We start from the raw sequence: 22,959 nt of genomic DNA, 5'->3' as shown, positions 1-22,959 counted from the left end.
GTTAAAAGTGGCACTTGGCCTTAGGTTGAATGGCATTTAATATGTTCACATATCATGTTCTGAAAGAAACGGAAAACAAAGCTTATTTTTAAGTGGCTGACAAAGCAGAGTTAGTAGTTTTTAATAGTGCTACCTGAGTCCTTAATACATAAATTTAATCTGTGAAAGAAAAAAACAAAACCTAGCCCTTTGTGTCAAGTAAAAATATGTCTTACATGCAATATTCAAGGCTTATCTGAGCTACATGATTGTCCCAAGTAAACACATCCATCCACTTTGTCAGAGCTGTAGTCTTTGTTTAGTAGTTATCGATCTCCCAGAAAGGACCAGAACTGGCTTGTTGTATTTACATGGCTGAGAGGGCTGAGAGGCATCCCACCAAGGAGACAGATGAAGGCCTGCTGATGGAGCGCCTGGGAATGCCACATTTATCATCGTCATCCTTGTCGCTGCACATCCACTGATCATGTCCAGCCTCCCTCCCCTCACGCTCCATTTTTGTTTTTTGTTTTTTTCCTCCAGCAGTTTTTAACTCAAACTGACATCCTATCTGAAGTGCCATTTGAAGCAGGTTTTGCTTCTCTTCTTCAGTTAGCACGAATCCTGTCATACTGGCAGTAATTTTGTAAGCAATTTATGTGTCAAGGCAAAGACAGGTTGGTCAAATGAGTGTCATAGAAACACATTTAGTCTGTTTTTGCCTCAACTACGGAGTGCAGTCATCTTATGTATAATCATGTGGCTCACGTTTGTCTGATTTGTATTTGTCTGGACACCTTTTGTTTTTCCCAGTAAGAATATCTCTTTGCACACATGGCTTTTTTGTGTTGTTATATCAGGGTCTGATGGATGAGAACCAGGTACAGATCACAGTAATCAATCCCAAATCCATTACCATGGGCCAGCTGTACGGCCAGTTTGACCCTGTCTCTCACGAGTGGTCTGATGGCATCCTTGCTGTCAGCTACAGATCCTTCGCTGCCTCCCAGGTAAGACTGCTGCCTATGAATGGTTTGCAAAAGCCTGCAGAGTACTAGCAGGAGATCATCAGAAATTTCAGGTCAGAAACAGTCAATGAGTCAAAAAGTTAAAGCAACTCTACTAGTACTTACTACTACTGCTATTACTACAGGTATCTGAGCACCAAAACATCAAAATCAGCTGACCCTTTGCTATGCTAACTGTGCTCTAAACAGGGTTATAGTGAATCCTTTTTTCTATTTTGCATCATATTTTTCCTCTCCCAGTGGTGGATGCTTGTTTCAGATATGAGATAAATAAGAATTATTTTTAACAGTTAGTCATGCACAGCTATTATATCAGGGTCCAACTATAAAAGTATGAAAATGGAACTGGGCAGAACAGGTGTACACTAAATCCTTTTTTTCTGTTGCTTTTCTTTTTGGACAAAATGCTTTTCTGTTGAGAATATAATTAGCAGTTTTATGCATGTGATTTTAGTGCTTGCAGTTTAAATATATTCTGCAGATAGTGCAGAACTGTGATTAAACTGTTAAAGGTCGAGTAAGCTTTTTGAAATTCATGAACTACTGGACTAGCTGTCTCTTTCTCGTCCCTGGATCCAAGCAACATCATCCTGCAAGGATGTTTTCTTTGTGGAGTAGAAATTGACTATACTTTATTGCCGCATAATTTTAGCATTTCTGTAACATTATTGCACTTATCTGTCAGCTCATAAAAATGTTTTTGGAACAACTTTGTATCAGTTAAAAGTAAAAAAAAAAATAAAAAAATAATTTATTATTTGTTTGTCTTCGTGCAGATAAATAAAAATTTTGAATGGGAATGTTTGCCAGTGTAGATTATTCTGACTTTATTGCGAGGCAGGCGGCAATACAGCATATGCTTTGTTCGTAATGAGTAATTCAGAACTGAATCAGGAAAGCAGGAAACTGCTGTTGCACTCCCCCTGCAAGGTAAAACTTTAAAGCACATGGTAATTGTGATACAGTTGGACCAAATGTCCTATGTGCATCCACCTACTGTTGGTAGTTGTGCAGGAATAAGATGAGATCGAGATACATTATTGTCTGCTCACCCTCAGTTAATGAGTTTTGACGGATCTTTATACAATAGGCATGACATTCCAATTAATTGCAAGCTAGTAGAAAGAAAGGCTTCAGTGGCAGGTAAACAAGAGAAACATTCGGCTGTCTTGTTAAAATTAGGTCTTTAATAACTCTCTTTCATTGTGACACACACACACACACTAGACACACACAGGCAGACAATTTACAGGCTGCACTAGAGGCATGTCCTAATGGAAAATCATTTCTTCCCTTTATTCTCAGTGTTTCCAAATTAAGTTGTCATTTAAAAAAAGTGTTAGTATATAAAGCTGTCATATTACAAATTGTAAGGAGTAACATTATATACTGATGCAAACAAAACAGAAAACAAATCTAGCTTTTTTAAAGTCATTTTCTTCTGCAGACAGTGGTCTTCCGTTGTTTTTGCTCTCTTTTCCTGCAACACATTTTACTAAACTCATTTCATGTGCACTAATCTGGAGTAAACTGCGTTGTAGTGTATTAAATTTCTGCATACAAAATGCTTTTTTTTTTTTTTCCCCCCAGATCATTAAATTACTGCATGTTCACTTCCCTCACAAGCACCAGATGGCCCAGGCATCTCCATTTGTTTATATTATAACAAATCAATTTAAAGTACAGCTCTTGCCAGCCCATTTAACTGGAGAATTGACACTTGTTGTCAGCCCCCATTATGACAATGTGGGTGTTAATTTCATTTATTTAGCAGACATTCTTCACTTACATTGTAATTCACAGGAGTTCAGTTGTGACCTTGGAAGTATGCACAATGATTTCAGTGTGCAGTATGTGGGCAATACTGGCACGTAAAGTTGTAAGACATGCACTCTTTTCACAAACCTTTAAACACATTTTTTCTAACCCTGAACATCATAATTATCAACACTCGTGTTTTTCCTGGTTTCTCTGATATTTTCAGACCACGCCCACCTTCTTTGCATTTTCTTCTGGGAAAATTCCTTAATGTGCATGATCCTCAAACTTTATTTTGAATATTTGTTTTGTTGTTAAATTTGTTGATTACCAAAGTTTCCAGATCGCCATGCTTCATGCACGGCATACACGACATACAGGTAAAGCCCACACAACCTGTTGGTGCAACTGGGCAACATGCATTCGGACTGAAGGTGTATATGTGCTTGCTAATCTGTGCACAGGCAGGACAGACCGAATTACCTCGCTATCTTAGCTGTTATTTTGATACTTCAACTCTTCTCACAGACTAAAATAAATAACTGCAGGTTGAGTACATCTGCGACTCTTTGGATGCTGAGAGCTGTTGACTTTTTTTTTTCCAGCAACAGAGTGAGTAACAGCTATTTTCAAAATGAGCTGGACATTTCATACTGATCTCTGACTGTAGCTGGCTGTGAGATGAGTGTGCAGGGATCATCTATAAACTGCAAAAATGAAGATACTACAAAAATATAAAACTTGCAGAGTCACCAGAATGATTTTACACATCACTAAACTTCTGTTGGTTGTACTAAACAGTCATTTTTAAAGGCTTTATATTTCACTGTACAACACTGCATAACTTCAGTGTTATACAGAGTCACTGCACTCATAAATGGTCTTCTGATGAATATATCAACATACTGCTGGCAAGCAAGCAGCTCATGATTGTGGTTAATAATCGTAACCTTACTTTATGTTTTGACCTCACAGCTTAACAATTTAGCTTCAGTTGTGTTGAAATGATTTCTTATGGTATGAATTTCATATTCCTTGTGTGTCTCAGAGCCCTGACAGAAAATGGCTCATCTTTGATGGTCCAGTGGATGCTGTGTGGATCGAGAACATGAACACAGTACTTGATGACAACAAGAAGTTGTGTCTGATGAGCGGTGAGATCATTCAAATGTCACCACAAATGAGCCTCATCTTTGAACCCATGGACCTGGAGGTGGCATCTCCAGCCACGGTGAGAGATTCCTTTAATTTAATCTGGCTATCAGGCAGGTTCTACTTGTGGCTCTGTATGATGTCAATGAGTGCAGATACCTCTATCATGGCACACAGCTGTGCCTTCAATCTGAAGAAAGCCTTGACGGTAAGGTGGTCTTAAGCTAAAACAGCTTATTTCAGGCAGAAGATGAACCGAGGTCCTGAACCAAAGCCAAGCACAAGATAAATAACGACAGAACTATAAATAGTGAGGCCACCTTGAAGTTCAGTCATTCATGAATACTCTGGTCAAAAGCCTGTTTTAGAGGACTCGACCTCTGCGGTCTCTGGGTTTGTTTATTGGGAATTTATTTTTTGTTCTATTGAAATTCTCTTTTTTTTAATGTTTCAATAATTAGAATGACAGATGTTTCTGTTTTGTTGTGGGACTGTGAAGAATTTTATTCTTGGGAATTCAGCCCCCTTTTCTGCCTTTTTCTGCCATTTTGAAATGTCATATTAACAACATCAGTGGGGGTTATTTGACTGGTTGATCTTCTCTGTTTGCAGAATTACTGAAAATCTGAACAGATATATGTATTCACCCATTCCATGTCCTGGTGAATACATTTATACAAATAAAAACGGTTCTCAGACGTAATTTTCAAGATAGACAAACACACTCTAAACGAGGTTCAGGCTCTCGGTTCATGCATGCTGTGGTATTTTGAGCCTTTGCAGAGGTATTCAGTCTTCGAATGCTACTTTTCTGTTTGCACTGTTGTTATTTATACGGCCACCTCTGCTATTGGCTTTGGGAGACTCTAGACAGCCATGCGCTAACATAAGCCACATTTCTTTACGAAGCCACAGTGACATTTATCAGGAGGGCATAACACTTGAGATAGCATCCTCCCCAACCTCCTCCTCACCGTTTCCACCCTCCACTGTGTAATTTCAAAGGTGCTAAAGGAAATGTGTGCTATAGGGTGCGTAATCTGTCAATCGTCAAAACAAGAGATCACAGGGGTGACACACCTCTCTCTTCCATTTGAAATAACCTGCAGTCCTTGTGTACCTGTAGTTTTCTTGCAGTATATATTCTTTGGTTATTTGTTGTGAGGCATAAACAAAGGATGTGCTTCAAATGCATAGATGTCTTGAGAGAATAGCTTCTGCCTCTGCTTTTTTTATTAAACAGACTTCTATTTTTGATACTCTATAGCCTGGCATCTGTTCCTTTCATTACGCTGAATGAAGAGGCATCAAACATTTTGTGATCACAGTGAACTCTTCCCAATTTGTGCATTTCCAACACTTTTGTGCACTATTGATCCCTCAGTTTTTATTTCTCTGTTTAAGAGTATGTTTATTAAAACCTTAACTTATTTACTGTTTTTGATAATATCTTCTAGCTTTATTAGTACTTCTTTGCCAAGCTATTAATGGGATGTTACAGAGAACTTCTGTCTTAAGGCAGCAACTCTTTCATTAGATAATAATTACAAATGATGTGATGAATGCACTGTGCATTAATTTGCACTATCAGTATATGTTTTTTGCTCCACTGCCATTTTTATATCACATCTACTTTCAGCATTGTATAGCTTTGTCTTCTGATAAGGAGTCTATCATAATTCTGCCTGACGGTTTATAGTTAATGTTATTTACGAACAATATTCTTGTGAGTGATGAAGGATAACTGTTTACATGTTTATTTTCTAATGTGATATAAATGATTGTGGCAGGTGTCTCGCTGTGGTATGATCTACATGGAGCCACATATGCTTGGCTGGCGGCCTCTCATGCTGTCCTGGCTCAGTACCCTGCCTCCTACAGTCAGTGCTACGCACAAAGACCTCATCACTGCCCTCTTTGACCGCCTACTGCCAGCCTGTCTACAGCTCATTCGAAAGGCCACCAAGGTGCTTAGAAACTTTTTTTAAAACACTTTCAAGTTGCCAGTACTTCGATTTTAGAGCAGCAAGTGGTCCAGTCAGCCAGGAATTGAACAGAAACTGCCTGGGGCATTTGCATGATTTCTTTTGCAAATGAATTTTGTGTAATTTTAATTTTATGCTTCTGTTACTTTCAGATGTTTATAGTTGCCTTCTATACTAACAAATTAATTTTTTCTGAGGCTGGTTGACTTTTTTTTTAAACATCATTCTTATTCCAAATTTGATTTTAGGAGCTGTCTTCAACGTCTGACACCAACCTAGTGAAGTCCCTCATGAATCTGATGGACTGTATGATGGATGAATTTCAGGATGAAGCAAAGATTAAGAATGTGGATGAAAAAAATATTTGCTCCTGGCTGGAGGTTTGTTTCCACACTACTGCTGCTAATGCTGCTACTTTCTATTGAAGTAATATAAAACATAGTAACATATGAAATAAGTAAAGGTCTTTATACCTTTTTAGCATTTTAGCCCAACCCTAAAAGATGGCTTTACAGAGCAGTCCACAATATACAGTTTTCACTTCCTACAGTCATTGCAGCTCTGTACCTCTTTGATATGCATAAATCGGCATACAGCATTTTGGCTAATTAGTTGATATGACACAGTACAAACAGAAAAAGTCAAACTCGCAAGAGCTTAGAATTACTGAACCAACATCCAAGACTCCCCATTGTGTCCGTTCTCATTTGATCACATTAAAAAATATGCGGTGTACTGCAAATCTGAGTCCTGTTATATGCACAGAATACAAATTGAGAATATGTCTCATAAAAAATTGGCACTGTCAGGTTCTGTTTTGTGTTGACGCTGTAAGTCTGGGATGTTGCTCTTGGAAGTGTAAGGAAATGCTTACATGAACGTAAATGAGAAAAAAATACTGCTGTTACTTTGATACAAAAAACCCCCAGTTTGTTTCTAAAATCATACTTGAGTAATACAAATTAATACTGTAGTTTAAAGTATTAAAGTGTGGAAGCATTTATTTTCTGTAATCTGTAGCTCAGTGTTAACAATACAGATATAACACAGAAAAGAAAATATTCCTTTTGTCTTTCTAAATTTACTGCATTAATAGGGTCTGCCCCGACAAAAAACGGAAAAATTTTAGCAGATGAGCCCTTTCATCCCCCCCCCCGTTCCAATTGATTTTTTGCCTCTGAATCATGTCTTTTGAAAGCACTGCTATTATCCCCCTGTGGCATACTGCACTGATGAATGCCTTTCAACCCTCGCTCCTATGTTTCTCAGCTAGTCATTATCAAAGTGTTGAATTAATCAGCTTTTTAACAGCAGGAGCTATCATGAGGCTGCTAAGCTTCATTTCCAATTCCTACAGTATCCCCTGCTGGGTTTTTGTTCTAACAAAGGTCCTCTCTTTTTGGATTTTGTTTTTTGTCTCATTTAATAACCTGGACAGTACTTGGAGCTGGGCTGGTGTGCCTGAATGCTTTAAATTAGTATAATAAACACAACCTATGACTCTTTAGTAAAATGTTTTAGAACAGATCCTATATGTCCATGGGATTTTTATTTTTATGCTAGACTGGTGGTATCTGTTTACCTTCTCACGCCCACCAGAATATGTAGTCTATTTAGTCGTCTAAGACTGCTCATTGGGTAAATATACTACGGTGTAGAAGTCTTTCACCAGGACATTCCAGGAGACAGGCGGGCCCTAAAACATGTCCTCCAGCAGGCGATTGGTGTGAATTTCACCTAACCAACCATCAAAAACACACTTCATGAAGGTGGCCTCAGAGCCTGACATCCTCTAGTGGGCCCTGTGCTCACTGCATGGAGCTCAATTGGCATTTGCCATAGAAGTGGCAGGTCCACCACTGGAATCCTGTGCTTTTCACAGATTAGAGCAGATTCATCATGAGCACATGTGACAGGCAGGATCTGGAGAAGGCATGTTCAGTTTGACCAGTTTGGTAGTGGGTCAGTGACAGTCTGCGGAGGCATATCCATGGTATTTGAATGAAATCCTTGGACCCATCGTCAGATGCTGTTGCAGAGGGGTCCTGGGCTTCTCCTGGCCTCAGGTAGTGAGATGATTCCTCGAGGATTAAGGAATTAATACTACTCAGTGGCTCCGCACAGTTTTTCTCATCAGACATTTTTAAATGTCTTGGAAAGTTGTCTTTTCAATGTATTTTAATGTTGTTTGTGGTGAGTGGGATGTGATTAGCTCATAAACAACCCCAGTTTCCTGAGTAGAGGAGTAATTTTTTTTTTTTTAACTTTGAGCTTTCGCCATTGATTTCATCAATCATATCCACAACATATATCCATACTGTAGGCGCCAGATGTCTGCTTTAGAATTTTATTTACATTTGAGTTCGTATTTGTTTTATAATTCATAGATTCATTACATAAGTCATCTTTTCAGGATTAATAAATATGAAAATATATGTTGTGTTTACATAAAGTAATGTTTGGGATTGGAATCTAAAAGGGGGTACCTCTTACTTTAAGTATGTAAGTGCAATAGTAGCATGAAACCCTGTGTGAGGGGGAAGGGGAGGAGCATGGACAGAGCGGTTAGGAGTCTCACGGTTTTCTGACCGTGTGCACAGGTAGTTCTGGATAACCTTTTTTTTTTTTTTAAACTTTCATGCTTATTTAGGAAGGAGTTCATTGTTACATCTTCAGTTTGTGATAAATAAACAGTCTTCAAATGATAATGCAACTGGAAGCATTTCTTTTGGAAACCAGGACTTGGTTTATTGGCAATTACCCTACACATACTGATATGCTTGAGCAGTCAAAACCAGTAATGATGTTCCTTTTCTTTTACAAAGGGCATGTTTACGTTCTGCCTGATCTGGTCAGTGGGTGCTAGCTGTGACGATTTGGGCCGAGTAAAGTTTGATGCTCTGGTAAGAGAGGTGATGAATGGCCCCTTAAGTAAGGAGACAGCAGCCCGCCATGGCATTCTGGTCACTGTGGAGGCTCCACCGAATCAGCTGACACTCCCCTTACCCACTAAGGGAACCCTCTACGAGTACTGCTTCGTTAAAGAGGTAAGAGTGCAAGAGGTAAGATACTTTTGTGCATGATATTTATAAGATGCTGGTATATAAATTTCAAGTGTTTTAGGATTAGAATAAATCCTAACCCTGAATAAAATAGAATAAAAACAAGAAAACTGAAGATAGCAGTGGTTTTGTTTTTGCCATAATCACAATATGTACAAAAAAGAACTTAACTCTGAGTTTTGTTATCTAGATGGAGTGACATACCAATAAATCTTTCCTCCCCTGAGATTGTTGGGGAAAAGGGACAGTAATTTATTGTCTGTCTGTGACCTTTATGGTTGCATACTGCAGTCTCTTTCACATCCCGCCATCTGGCTTTAATGTGCTGTAAATTTTAGTAATTTTTTATTTTTCATTCAAGGATTGTTTTCTTAGAAAAAGGTTAGTTCCCTTTTCAACACGGACATTTGAGATATTCTTAATATCTGCTTTGAAAAGGACATATGTACATGAGAGATAACATACCAGATGATGAAACACACACACACACACACACACACACACACACACACACACACACACACACACACACACACACACACACACACACACAGGTTGTGATCCTTGTACCCTCTTATTCCTCGTGCTTGTGATCTGAGGAGAGCAATTCCTTCCTGCTTTAAGCAGCAGTTTAACTGTTGACAAGCCCGGTGGCCATTTCATCAAATAGTATTATCTGTGATTAGTAGTCTGGTACTGTATGTGTCCAGCACTCACTGAGCTTTATATCGTAAATGAAAGTTTCGTCTTTTCATTATTTCCATGTCAGGGCCCGGGCAGGTGGGAGCTTTGGACAGATAAGTTAAAGGCTGCTCCCCCCATAGGCAAAGACATGCAGTTCAATGAGATCATTGTTCCCACTGAGAACACAGTACGCTACATGGCACTGATGGAGCTACTCGTCACTCACCAGAAACCCACTATTTTCATCGGTCCCACTGGCACTGGCAAGAGTGTCTACATTACAGTGAGTCATGCAATACATCTACTTTACAGATCGAACCTTTCGAAAGCACTACAGTATTTTGTGTTAACGCAAACTGATTTGAGGTAATATACACAGTATAGCAAACTCTATGAAGCTCAAAGCTGTTAGTTCAAATGATGTCAGACAAGAACAGTCTTTTTACATTGCTGTAATAGAAGGATGTAATCATTACTTAGTGCCTAATTTGTAGTTACATTTAGAATAAAACCACTTTTGAATGTGAAATTGATCTAAGATGTTAATAGTCCACATTATTATAATAGCTGTCATTTAATACAACCTTTGTTAAGTCGTGCCTACCTACCCTGTCTCCCATCATGGTTGACGTGATCAGCAACTCTGTAGAACTCATATGGTAACAGCTGCTTTTTGCCTCTTTCTCTAAAAAACAAACAACAACAAAAACAACTGTGTCACCATATGGCGACCTTCCACTGATGCTCTATTGTATCTCAACTACAAGTTGTCCAATTAGCTCCCTCCTCTGGTTTTGTCGGTTGGTTGAATGACATCAGAATTTCAACCAGCTTTTTCAAAATAAAGTACAATAAAAATGAACTATTGGTTGTGGCTTTCAAAACTTTGCCCGCAAAAGTGGCTCATCTTCATCTTAATGTGGGTGGATGTTCCATTTCACACACATTTCTAGAAGTCTGCGAACTGGGTGTCAACCTGGACTCTGCTCTCTTGTTCCCATCACATGTCAAATCCATCTTTAAATCTGCCCTTTACCACCCAAAGAACTTCTCCAGACAATGGCCTTCATTCTCAGACTGAAACCCACACTCATATCTTCATCACCTCCCTCCTAGACTACTGCAACAGTGTACTGTTGCCTAACAAAGCCCTTGGACAGTATATTCAGAACTTACTGTAGCTGCCAGTCTCTTACCCACACTAAGACCTGGCTCTGTTCAAGTTCTTCTCCTCACCTGCAAATACATACATGTCCTTGCTCTTACATGTCATCCTGAACTCTAATTTTTAAAATGAATGCCTTGATTATACTTTATTGCAAACACTGATACAGACAGCTGGCAACCTGATGGTCCAGTAGTCTTTCCTGATATACTTTAGGGCAGCTGATTTAAAATTGTCTAGTTTTCTTTTGTGAATGATCAGAAAACCAATCAAAGATCCAGGATTGCAATAATAGTGTTTCCTACTTTACTACAGTTCTGTGAAAAGCTATTTAATTTGCAATTGAAGGTGGTTAGTTGTGACATTTGGAGTGTAAATAAAATTAATTTGGTTGCATTTTTTTACATAGCTTAAATATTTCTTTCAGAACTCTAATGTTGCATTTTTCTATTTCCTGTACTTAAGAAGCTATGAATGCTCAGAAGACATTAACTTAGTGATGCAGTAGGTCACATGTCCACAAACAATGATGATAATATCCAGTCAGAACCACATCTTACATAGTACAAACAGTTAAATAAGTCATCTACGAGTAATACATATTGCTTTGGCAAAATGGCAATATGTATGTATTTTGATGGCCTGTAACTTTTAAAAATTGCATTGTAAAAAGGTAAAGATTATTCAAATTTTGATTAAATTCACTGAAAATCAGCTCACTCTGATGTGGTCTGTTAGGACATTTTTCACTTTGAGACAAAACTGGGACATTGCCCTGTTCTGCTATTATTATCTTGTCCACTTTAAAGCTGTTTTTTATTTACATAAATTGTTATCAGATACAGACAAACATTGCCTGTGCCACTGATAGCATCACTGACTCAGATGATTAAACTTATGTGTAGGACTTGCAGTCCCAGGCTAGAGTAAGTGCTGCGAGCACACCAATCATTTGGAGGCAGCTACAGAAGCCAGGTGTGAAATGACCACCTTGGAAGAATACAGAGTATCTCTCAGCAGTGCTTTGACTATTTATATCAAGGACTAATCCGTCCTCCGTTCCTTTGCTTCATTAGTTCATCCATTAGCAAGTTCAAACTTCAGACTCTGGGGTGAGTGGAGATCATCTCACTGGGGAGTCTGCCTTGTACTCCACTGTCTGTCTGTCTGCCTGCCTGCTGAAGTGGCTCTGTCCCATGTCATAACCAGCAGACCGTGGCAGAATCCCAAATCTGGCACAAGTGATAAACGCTCAGACTATGTGAATATGTATGGCACCGTGCCCGCACTTGTATCCTCGACCGACTACTTAAAGCAAATTCACCTGCACCACACTAATCTGGGGTGAGACTCAGACGAGTGGTGCTGCTGGTTTATAATTTAGGGAAGAGGGTGATGCACTTTGTCTGCATCTTGTGATCATTCACATCACACGCTCCCTTTGATTAAGCAGCTCATTATTCAAATAGTTTGACAACCTCCATATGACCGCTTAATATATGCTTATGCAGAAAGCAAGCTAAGGATGTGCTCTGAACCTAAAGATAAAATCCTAATAAAATGCATCAGCTCTCTATGTATGCTATGTTCCCTGTTCATATAAACACAGAAGGAGATTTGTTCAGGGGGTGCCCGTTATTTTGAGCTTTTAGTAAAATGTCCTTTCTGTAAACTCATGCAGTTTGAAAAAGTCACTGATTTTACCGTTTTAGCCTGTGCACCATTACTTTAGAGCTTCTCCTCAGGGAGACACCTCTTTTCACAATTTATTTTGGAGTCATTTTCAGGGATTAACTGAGAATTTTTTCTAATGAAATACATACTGACAGCCACTTTTAATTTTAATTAGATTAAAAAGCTTATCATAATCATTTGTCCAGATAAAATTGAAAATGATCCTTTTAAGGTGTATTTGTAACAGGTACTTTTGGTGTGTTAATTTAAAATGGGGTGAAAATGAGCACAGTGTTTTTTGTTTGTTTGTTTGTTTGTTTTTTCTGTGTGCGGCAATCAACAAGGTTATTAATTTTCTAGAAGTATTACTACTACTGACATACCTAGTTCTTTATAAATCACTTGTAGGATTTGAATAAACCAGAAAGAAAGCCTTTATGAGTATAAACCCTCCACTGAGTGCAAGAGCAAGATTTCTGTTTGTCTCATGTCTTGGAGTGTGATACCTTGTTGTCGAGGTCAAAAATATTAAGCCAATTTGATGTAAATATCCAGAGGAACTTTTACTTAGTGCCTCTGATATCGACTTTTTAGGTTAACAGAAGGTTTCAGTTAAGGCTGTGATATATACCTGGTTATAACATAGAGAAGATCAGCAGGAAAGGAGAGGAAGGTGAAGTAAATAAACTGAATAGCTGGAATACGTTGGTGTGACCATCACCCTTTCTACTAACGGAACACCAGATCTCTGATCAGTAACACATTTCTGTGTGATGTGTTATTAGTGTTTGTTCTTGCTTTATATCTGTGTATCTTTTTTATTACAAAGTATTATGTGACCTGCCCTGAAACTACAGATGTAAACTAGCAGGTTTGCTGTAATCTGCCATGTTTACAGTTTATATTTTTGATACACTGATGTCCATTAAGATGCATTACTCCTGGTAAATAAACAAATAATAAATAATGAACAAAGAAAGAAATGTAATATACTGTTTACCGTATGCTCCCATACCTTGAGATCTGATGATAACTTGTGTTCATATTTCAAATCTCTTGCCTAGGACTTCCTGTTGAATAAGATACAGAAGGATGTGTACACCCCATTGTTTATCAACTTCTCAGCCCAGACTACAGCTGCCCAGACACAAAACATTATTATTTCCAAGCTAGATAAGCGGCGCAAAGGAGTGTTTGGCCCTCCAGTGGGGAAAAAAATGGTAGCGCCTCTTTATCACCTACATTTTATTATTTTTGAACATCTTGTTTCTTTGCTGGTGTGCACTCGATCTATTGAGCATTAAACAGTGTGGCAGCGTACAGTTTTAAATACACCAGATAATTTGTTTTTCTCTAGTATATGCAGTTTAAGTTTAAGAATACTAATGTTACATTCTATTAGGTGGTATTTGTGGATGATGTAAACATGCCAGCGAGAGAGGTTTATGGTGCACAACCTCCTGTGGAGCTGCTTCGCCAGTGGCTTGATCACTGGAACTGGTATGACTTGAAGGACTGCGCCATGATTAATCTGACGGATATCCTGATCATATGTGCGATGGGACCACCTGGTAAGTAGCCGCACTGATACTTAAAGGTTAATTAGAAATGCCGTCAGCCAATGACAGAAATGTCAGTGCTTGATTAAAATGTTTGTAGAGTGAGTATTCTTGTTTTTCTGTTGCTCGAGCGACTGTTGAGTCAGTGTCACAAACCATTTCCTGCCGTTTTGTGAGCTTCTCATTGCCTTAAGGTTTTTACAAATGGAAAAAATGCTTACCACATCTGTCTCCAATACAACAACCAGTGTAAACATGAAGGCAGCCTCCTCCACTGAAGCAGCTGGCAGTGACAGCTGCAAAAGGAAGGGGATGGGAGCCACTCTCAGGTGGCCACAGTTTTGGTGATGCGTGAGCTGACAGTTTTTTAGTTTTTCTGAGGTCTGCGTATCTGGCAGCCACAGAAACTAAATGCTGTCCCAAGTGTTTACCAGCTGCCACGGTGATAGCTGGTCAAGATGACTCATCTCAAGAATTCAAATAAAAACAAAAAAATTTCACATGTTTAATTAAACCAATAGATTTTATTAATGTATAATTTTTATGTTAAGTTTAGATTTTTTCTTGCCATTGTTTGTCCCAATCGAAGAAGGTTGGAGGGATTGTCAATCTCAGGTAAAGGAGAGAGGAGAGGTACTGTGGCCTCAGTTGAGTTTTTCATTGATTTGACTGCTAGGTGCCCACCTTCTACACTTTGTTTCCCTGCATTAAACTATGACAGCAGGCCTCTTGTTCCTCTGGAAGCTGCTTGGTAGTCTGCCAAAACCACACTGGTTTTGCTGAGCTTCAGGTGATCGCAGTAACACCATGTGATCATGGCTTCTATTGATCTTCTGTACTCAACCGTAAAAACTGTCTCAAAGGGAAGCCAGTATGTTTCTCACTGGAATCATGCCCTTCATTATATTGATAAAATGTCAATATATTAATAACTTGCATTTTGCAACAAAATGCGCTCAAAACCTTTGAACAAATTCCTTAAATTTTTACTACATATACTATACATGTATTTTACAGACAAGGATGTAAAATACTTGCTTTATCAGGCTTCAAACTGTGAGTTAGTAATTCCAGTTTGTATTTTGTTGTCTGCTTTTTTTTTAGGTGGGGGGCGTAACCCTGTCACTCCTCGGTTCCTGCGTCACTTCAACATGATCACCATTAATGACTTTGATGAGAAGACCATGTATACAATCTTCTCCAGGATCACAAATTGGCATTTTACCATATGGTAACACTAACAATTAGGATGTTGAGACAGTAATTTTATTCAAATTTACCAAATGTACCTGTGTAAATAACCATGCCTTGCATATACAGGATAATCAGTTACTCAATACTGCAGAAGATCTTTTTGAGCAAAATATAGTAAATACCAGCTAGGATCCAATTATTCTGTACATCAGTGTCTGTGTCAGTCATTTGAGGATTAAAGGTGGTACTTTTGCTCCCCCCTTTTTGCTCTGCCACATTGTTTACTTCAGAGACTATAAGACCAAAAGCAATCAGATCTTTTGGACAGATTTCAGATCTCCACTAGCACTCATCCAGGCACATATGGCAGCTGCATTTTAAAAATATATATGTTTTAAAGATGTTTTTGCATTTTGAAAACAGTTATATTTGTTTGAAGATAGATTCTTGATAATACCATATATTTATGAGTTCAGTGTTTAGTTAAAACAACAATTACAGATTAATTTTTCTGACTAAACTCCAGGAACAGGATCTCACCAATGAATTCATTTGATTTGCAGCTTTTTATTCCCCAAGGCATTTGCTACTCTGACCTCTCAGATCGTCCATAGCACTTTGTCAGTTTACCAAGAGGCCACCAAGAACCTGCTACCAACCCCCACAAAGTCCCATTACTTGTTCAATTTACGTGATGTCTCCCGGGTTATCCAGGGCATCTGCCTGTCACGGCCAGAGACTGCAGAGGAACAGTCTGTCATCAAACGGCTCTGGGTCCATGAGGTAATGTCGTACATTACAAACAGTATGAGGTACATGAAAGCAGCATTACTAAAGTAACCTAACGTATTGCTGTGGAAAGTGGAAATCCATTATATAATAGCTTCAGTCAAGCCAACAAGATTTGGTGTTGAGATCTGTCCATATCTGTCTCTGCACATGTCTGTTTCTTTCCTTTTCTTGTTAATCCACAGGTCCTGAGGGTGTACTACGATCGACTGGTCCACGACACCGATCGATCCTGGCTTGTAAGTCATCTACAGGTTGTGTGTCAGACTCACATGAAGGAGAACTTCCATCAGCTTTTCCAGCATCTGGACCAGGACCAAGATGGAAAGGTGACTGAAGATGACCTGCGCAGCCTCATGTTTTGTGACTTCCATGACCCCAAAGGTGAGGACCGCAGCTACCGCGAAGTTCATGACTTAGATCGGCTACGACAGGTTGTGGAATCACACTTGGAGGAGTTCAACAACACCAGCAAAGCACCAATGAATCTGGTGCTCTTCCGTTTTGCCATCGAGCATGTGTGCCGGATTTCCCGCATCCTCAAGCAACCCAGTGGCCATGCCCTGCTGGTAGGGGTTGGTGGGAGTGGGCGTCAGTCTCTCACCCGTCTGGCTGCCTACATGGCAGAGGCAGAGCTTTTCCAGGTGGAAATATCCAAGACCTATGGAACCACTGAATGGCACGATGACCTGAAACAAATCCTGAGGAAGGCTACGGAAGGAGAGGCTCATGGAGTTTTCCTGTTTACAGACGCTCAGATCAAAATGGAGTCATTCTTGGAGGACATTGGCAACTTGCTCAACACTGGTGAGGTAAAGTGGATGGAAGAGAGAGACTGACTACTTCATTCAGGTGAACAGATGGTGACACATGGAGAAAAGGTGCGAAATTGTAAATATTTTCTTATTTCCAGGTGCCTAACCTGTTTGCGGTGGATGAGAAGCAGGAAATTTGTGAGCGAATGCGTGTGCTGGACAGGCAGCGTGATAGAGAAAAACAAACAGATGGCAGCCCCTTGTCGCTTTTCAACATGTTCTTAGAGCGCTGTCGCACACAGCTGCATGTGGTGCTGGCCATGAGTCCCATTGGAGATGCTTTCAGGGACCGTTTGAGACGTTTCCCCGCACTCATTAACTGCTGTACTATTGACTGGTTTCAGGTGAGTGTATGTATGTTACATACATGTTTTGCTGTGCTTTTTGTCCCATCAGAGGTTTGCACTAATAGTTGACCAGTAAACACAGAGCATGTAGTGTATTTCATGCTCCATGCTTCATTAGTAACTGATAACATTACCAGTACCACATAGCAGAGGGTAAATAGAAATGTCTGGAAGCACACCTGTTAAAAACAGGAAAACAACCTATTTCCTTCCTTGTTAGACTTGGCCTGAAGATGCCCTGCAGGCAGTGGCCTGCCGCTTCCTGGAGGATGTTGAGATGACGGAAGAGGCCCGAGAAGGCTGCATCACTATGTGCAAGAGCTTCCACACCTCAACCGTTAATTTGTCTCACCGCTTTTTGACTGAGTTGCAGCGTCACAATTATGTCACTCCAACCTCATATCTGGAGCTCATTTCCACCTTCAAAGCTTTGCTGAAGACAAGAAGAGCGTAAGATCAAGATATATTTTATGTATCTCTATTCCTTTGTAACGTTTTTCATTCAAGTGCTGCTTTTAGGTTTTAGTTTAAATTGACTTCATCAGTTGATGTGAATCAAGCGGCACAAAAATCTAGTTTGCAGGTGTAAGCGTTTCCCTTTAATCCCTCTGTCCTTTGCTCAGTGAGGTGATGAAGATGAAAAGTCGCTATGAGGTCGGTCTGGAAAAGCTGGAATCAGCTGCAGAACAAGTGGCTACCATGCAAGTTGAGCTAGAGGCTCTACAGCCACAGCTGCTTGTAGCTAGCAAAGAGGTTGATGAGATGATGGTGGTGATTGAACATGAATCTGTGGAGGTGGCTGAGACAGAGAAGGTGGTGAAAATAGATGAAGCAGTGGCCAACGAACAAGCCATGGCTGCCAAAGCTATCAAGGATGAATGTGATGCTGACCTGGCTGAAGCTATGCCCATCCTGGAGTCGGCCCTGGCTGCGTTGAATACTCTGACCCCTCAGGTAAAAGCTGAATATTTTAATATGGCTCAAAGGCTAAATGTAGTGTACAGCAAATAGTGATTAATGATTCTGGCAACAGGATATCACAGTGGTGAAGTCCATGAAAAGCCCACCCACAGCAGTCAAGCTGGTTATGGAGGCAATTTGCATTCTTAAAGGCATCAAACCAGATCGTGTGCCGGACCCCTCAGGCTCTGGTAAAAAAGTGGAAGACTTTTGGGGCCCAGCCAAAAAGCTTCTGGGAGACCTAAGGTTTCTCCAGAGCCTCCATGAGTATGACAAAGATAACATTCCTCCAAATCTTATGGCCATCATCCGCACCAAGTACATTACCAACCCAGACTTTGTGCCAGAAAAGATTAGAACTGCATCCACTGCAGCTGAGGGTATGTGTAAGTGGGTTTGTGCCATGGACAAGTATGACAAGTAAGTAATATTCTCATCTTCTGTTCTTAGTTCTGAAAACTAATGTATATGCACCAAGCCTGGGAAAGCTTTTCATCCGTCTTAGTGATTAACATGAGGCTTAGTTAGCTTCAAAGTTTCTGGCTGTATACCATGAATATGCCAGGTCCCAAGTGATTCATCTGCAAGGCCAATTCCAAGATATGACTCATTGAAAAGGAAATGTTAGCATCATTATTGTTGTGACATTTTTAAATGCTACTTTTATTTATTGATGCAAAGTTTGTCATAAAATTAAATTTTCCTGTCTGCAGTGAAGTTCTTAATATTTCTCAACAACAGTATCCAGTTTCATTATAAGGATGGCATCGGGTGACACTTTCCATACACAGTAAAAGCCTTAATTTAAAAACAATAAGATGAGATATTATTTCATTCATATTTTCATGCTGCCACGTAGTATGAAGTATTTCATCTTTTATGTTCTGAAAGCAGTCAAGAAGTTGCAGAACTTTGATATCTGTTAATTTATATTTATGCAGTGTAGATGAGTAATTTTGTAAAAATAAACTAACTCATAATGGTTTGTTTCACCTGTACTTCACACATATCTAGTAAATTACTCTTATGTATTGCACATTTAGATTTATGAAGATAAGATTATATGTTTTTCAGAGTTGCTAAGGTGGTGGCTCCAAAGAAAGAGAAGCTGGCACAGGCTGAAGGGAAGCTAAAGGTGGCCATGGAGGGCTTGAGGAAAAAGCAGGCTGCTCTAAAAGAAGTCCAAGATAAACTTGCAAAGCTTCAGAAGACTTTGGATGCCAATAAAAACAAGAAAGCTGACCTAGAGAGTCAGGTTTGCTATCTCTGATGGAGAATCCAATTGATTTTAATAATTGCCCTATTTGAAATTTTAAACAGATCTGATCACTGGAAATGATCATATCTATTACGTGTTCTGTAAATGTTAATGTTAATGTTATAACAGTCAGCAGTTTCTCCACTGAATGTAAACAAATGTATGCAGTTATTCATCAACACCAAAAAAACAACAAAGAAAAGAATATGACACAGACAGGAATCAAGTACACTGTTTTTGAACTGTTGTTCAGTTTCCTTTTGTAATGATATCTTCCAGGTCGATCTTTGCAGTAAGAAGCTGGAGCGAGCAGAGCAGCTCATTGGAGGTTTGGGTGGGGAGAAGACTCGCTGGAGTGAAATGGCCTTACAACTTGGAAACCTCTACAATAACCTGATTGGGGACATCCTCATCTCAGCAGGCATAGTAGCTTACCTGGGAGCATTCACGTCAAGCTACAGACAGGTACAGACCATAGATTGTATTGAAAATAGCTTAATGACTTTTTTTTATGGCTCTGCCATAAAAAGCTGATGTTGTTGTCACTGTAGCTGGAAGGTGGCGAGAACACCTACATTTGTGAACGAAAATGTTTCAAGTTTTCTGAAAATCTTATGAATGTGATAACTTGAAAACGCGGTGAACACTCTGTATTATTGTAGGGTCTATACCTCAGAATGTAAAGTGCCTTGAGGCCACTTTTGTTGTGATTTGGTGCTATATAAATAAAACAGAAACTTTGTACCATAGGTGCATCTACTAAAAATCTCAGATGAGTTCAAATCTCAGTGATTTCCACTTCTCTGGGTAGAGTAAGTTTTCTGAAAAGCCTGTGAATGTGATAACTTAAGAACAAGACGATGTAGGATTTTGAAATTGATACTATAGGTGTATCTGCCTGGAGACTGAAGGGTAGCACTGGCAGTCACCAGTATTTTTATTGTTTGCTATTGAAAGTGAAATGCAAATTAGCATTTTAACCCAAAAGATGAATTTCAGCAGTGCTAACACACTAGCTAAACTAAGCTATCAGAAATTTAAAAAGAACACTGGGTACACCAGTGTCTTCAGGTAAAATGGGCAGGTGATGTATTTGGTAGCAGGTTAGTGTGTTTGTCTGCATCTAGGAAAATGAAGAAAGTCGTTACTAGTAATCTGCTGCTTTCCAGGATCAGACACAGGAGTGGATGAATCTTTGTAAGAGCAGAGAGATCCCATGCTCCCACAACATGTCTCTAATGAAATCGCTGGGTGATGCAGTAAAAATTCGCACGTGGACCATCGCTGGCTTGCCATCGGACAGCTTCTCCATAGATAACGCAATCATAATCTCGTAAGTACTGAAGTCCAACTTTCAAAGGCCCAAATATTACCGTAATGTTTAACATTGTATTCACTGTGACTTAAATGGACTTGACTTAAATGATCTTGTATGTGAATTCTTTACAGAAAACTGAATTAAATTGAAAGGAGAAAGACAGGATTTTGAGAATCTCTCAAAGGCAAAAATAGAAGGAGAAAAGAGAACTTGAAATAGACTTTTCACCAAAGCACTTTAGAGGTGCACTGCACCTTTGGATTGTTGCTGTAATAGAGACAAGGGTATTTTATTACTCTGCAGGAATGTGTTTAGATGCTGTGTTTGAGGTCACTGTACATGTGGATTAACAAAGAACCAGGATAAAATAGGTCAGTTTGTCTAAAATGAATGGTAAAAAAATAACACTGTTTGTGTAAACCAGGGGTAGGCAACCTTTCTGATGATGTGTGCTAGTCAATGTGCCATATAATTGCATTAGCAATAAATGTAATAATGCTCTATATTAACAGTTACACACTATATAGAACAACTTTATAGAATTATATTTATTCCCAGATGTTGGCAGCTATCAGCGAATAGTTATCAGCTATTTTGAAACAAAAAAAGACACTTTTGATCCATAACAGCAAATGAACTGTACAACAGAAAATGCAAATGCTATTTATGGCCTCCTCACAACAATGATAAGAAAAATAAACTGAGCGATATGGCATGTTTGTTAATACAGGGATACACATGTTAATCTGATCTCTGGTCTCCCACTCAGAGACACAGGTCTCCGAGTGTCCAGCGTTCAGACGGCTACCTGAGAGAAAATCTGCTCACACAGATATGTAGAGCCAAATATTGTCAATGATGCCTCTGCAATATTCTGAAGACAGTTAAACTTGACAGGTAGTGATGTCCAGCAGCTGAAAATGCAAGCTCCATGAACACACACAGCTATGGATTCCAGCTGCCTTCGTAGTTCTGCAAACTTTGACCCCCACATAGTCAAGCTTTTCAGTTCAATCAGCTGCATTTCGATGTCCTCTGTGTCCAGCCAGTTAATGCGAGACAAACCCAGCTGCTCATTAAACCTTTCTGGTTTGATCAGAAAAGAAAACATTGGTCCATACACCTGAAAGTCCTGAAAACACATAGTGAATTCTATCTCGAGTCTACGGATATATCCGTGTATTTCCGTGGGGCTGATGCTGCACTGAGTGGACAGCTCCTGAAGCATTTGAAGTGTCGGAATTTAGCCAATTACAAGTTGAATCTGGTAGTTGGGGGTGTTAGCTAAGATACCGTCATTAAGAAGCGGCACAACTAATGTGTCTATGCGAGCTAATTTGCGATGTGCACCGCGGGCCCGGCCATTTATTTTTTTAATGCACCTTCTCAGATTAAGTCACTGTCGTGCCCAGGGCTGGACTGGGACAAAAAACCGGCCCGGGCATTTTGACTAGAGACCGGCCCACCAGGTATTAAAGCCATAAAGCCTTTGAATAAAAATGAACATTGTTGTGACAGTGATATACACTGTCTTGTTGGTTTATGTATGATTTCTATACATTTTACATCAGATAAAAACTTTAGTTGTAAGATTCAGATAATTGTTTATTAAAAGCGAGACATTTTAAATGAGAATAAGAAAGAAAAGTATTTCTTTGTGCCCCCCTTTCCCTGTTAATGCCCTGCCTGGCCCCCTGACAAAACTTTGCTAGACCCGCCCCTGCACCGTTACCAGCTGTCAGCTACATAGAAAAGGATCCTGGTGTTAGTTGTCTCTCAGAAACAGTTCATGACTTCCCATCAACTCATTCATGTCACCTAAAAGGTAAACCTGTTTCTCCATCACCAGTTCAGCTCTGATGATTCAGTAAGGACATCTCCTGGTTTCATCTTCATGTTTCCCTCTCACCAGATAACCAAACTGACATTATGACCAGCAGCTTTACAGCTGTGGCTCCAGCAAACATCAGCTGATACTAGAAATTAATATTAAATAAATTCTAACAACAGCTGATCAAGCTTAAACGTGCTGCTGTTGTTTAACGCGACATCCGCTGGTTTCCTCTTTCTGGTGCAAAGTGGGCGATAAACAAACAAGAGAGAAAAGACGATCAGCTGATCATTGAAATAGCAAAAAGAGAGGGAGTGGGAGAGAATGAGAGAAGAAGAGGCAGCTGACAGCATAACGACAGAATAACTCCAGCTTTGTGTCTTTTCCATTCTAGCTGAAGT

At 39.5% G+C, this 22,959-nt stretch overlaps 1 protein-coding gene across 1 annotated transcript in view; it reads left to right on the top strand.

Annotated features, from left to right (window-relative positions):
- Positions 1-22,959, top strand: part of dnah7 (dynein, axonemal, heavy chain 7) — a 76,464-nt gene that overhangs the window by 28,789 nt on the left and 24,716 nt on the right. The window contains exons 31-48 of the mRNA XM_026144785.2: positions 840-989; positions 3,814-3,996; positions 5,708-5,884; positions 6,151-6,282; positions 8,728-8,949; positions 9,734-9,931; positions 13,552-13,707; positions 13,890-14,058; positions 15,151-15,277; positions 15,804-16,023; positions 16,215-16,841; positions 16,943-17,188; positions 17,412-17,641; positions 17,815-18,145; positions 18,225-18,571; positions 19,226-19,406; positions 19,689-19,874; positions 20,579-20,742. Coding sequence (XP_026000570.2) covers positions 840-989; positions 3,814-3,996; positions 5,708-5,884; positions 6,151-6,282; positions 8,728-8,949; positions 9,734-9,931; positions 13,552-13,707; positions 13,890-14,058; positions 15,151-15,277; positions 15,804-16,023; positions 16,215-16,841; positions 16,943-17,188; positions 17,412-17,641; positions 17,815-18,145; positions 18,225-18,571; positions 19,226-19,406; positions 19,689-19,874; positions 20,579-20,742 — 4,046 coding nt within the window. The remainder of the gene's footprint in view (positions 1-839; positions 990-3,813; positions 3,997-5,707; positions 5,885-6,150; positions 6,283-8,727; positions 8,950-9,733; positions 9,932-13,551; positions 13,708-13,889; positions 14,059-15,150; positions 15,278-15,803; positions 16,024-16,214; positions 16,842-16,942; positions 17,189-17,411; positions 17,642-17,814; positions 18,146-18,224; positions 18,572-19,225; positions 19,407-19,688; positions 19,875-20,578; positions 20,743-22,959) is intronic.

Source organism: Astatotilapia calliptera, chromosome 16 (genome assembly GCF_964374335.1).
Source record: "Astatotilapia calliptera chromosome 16, fAstCal68.1, whole genome shotgun sequence".
In the NCBI taxonomy this organism is placed as follows: Eukaryota; Metazoa; Chordata; class Actinopteri; order Cichliformes; family Cichlidae; genus Astatotilapia; species Astatotilapia calliptera.
This window is presented reverse-complemented; position numbering and strand designations above follow the sequence as displayed.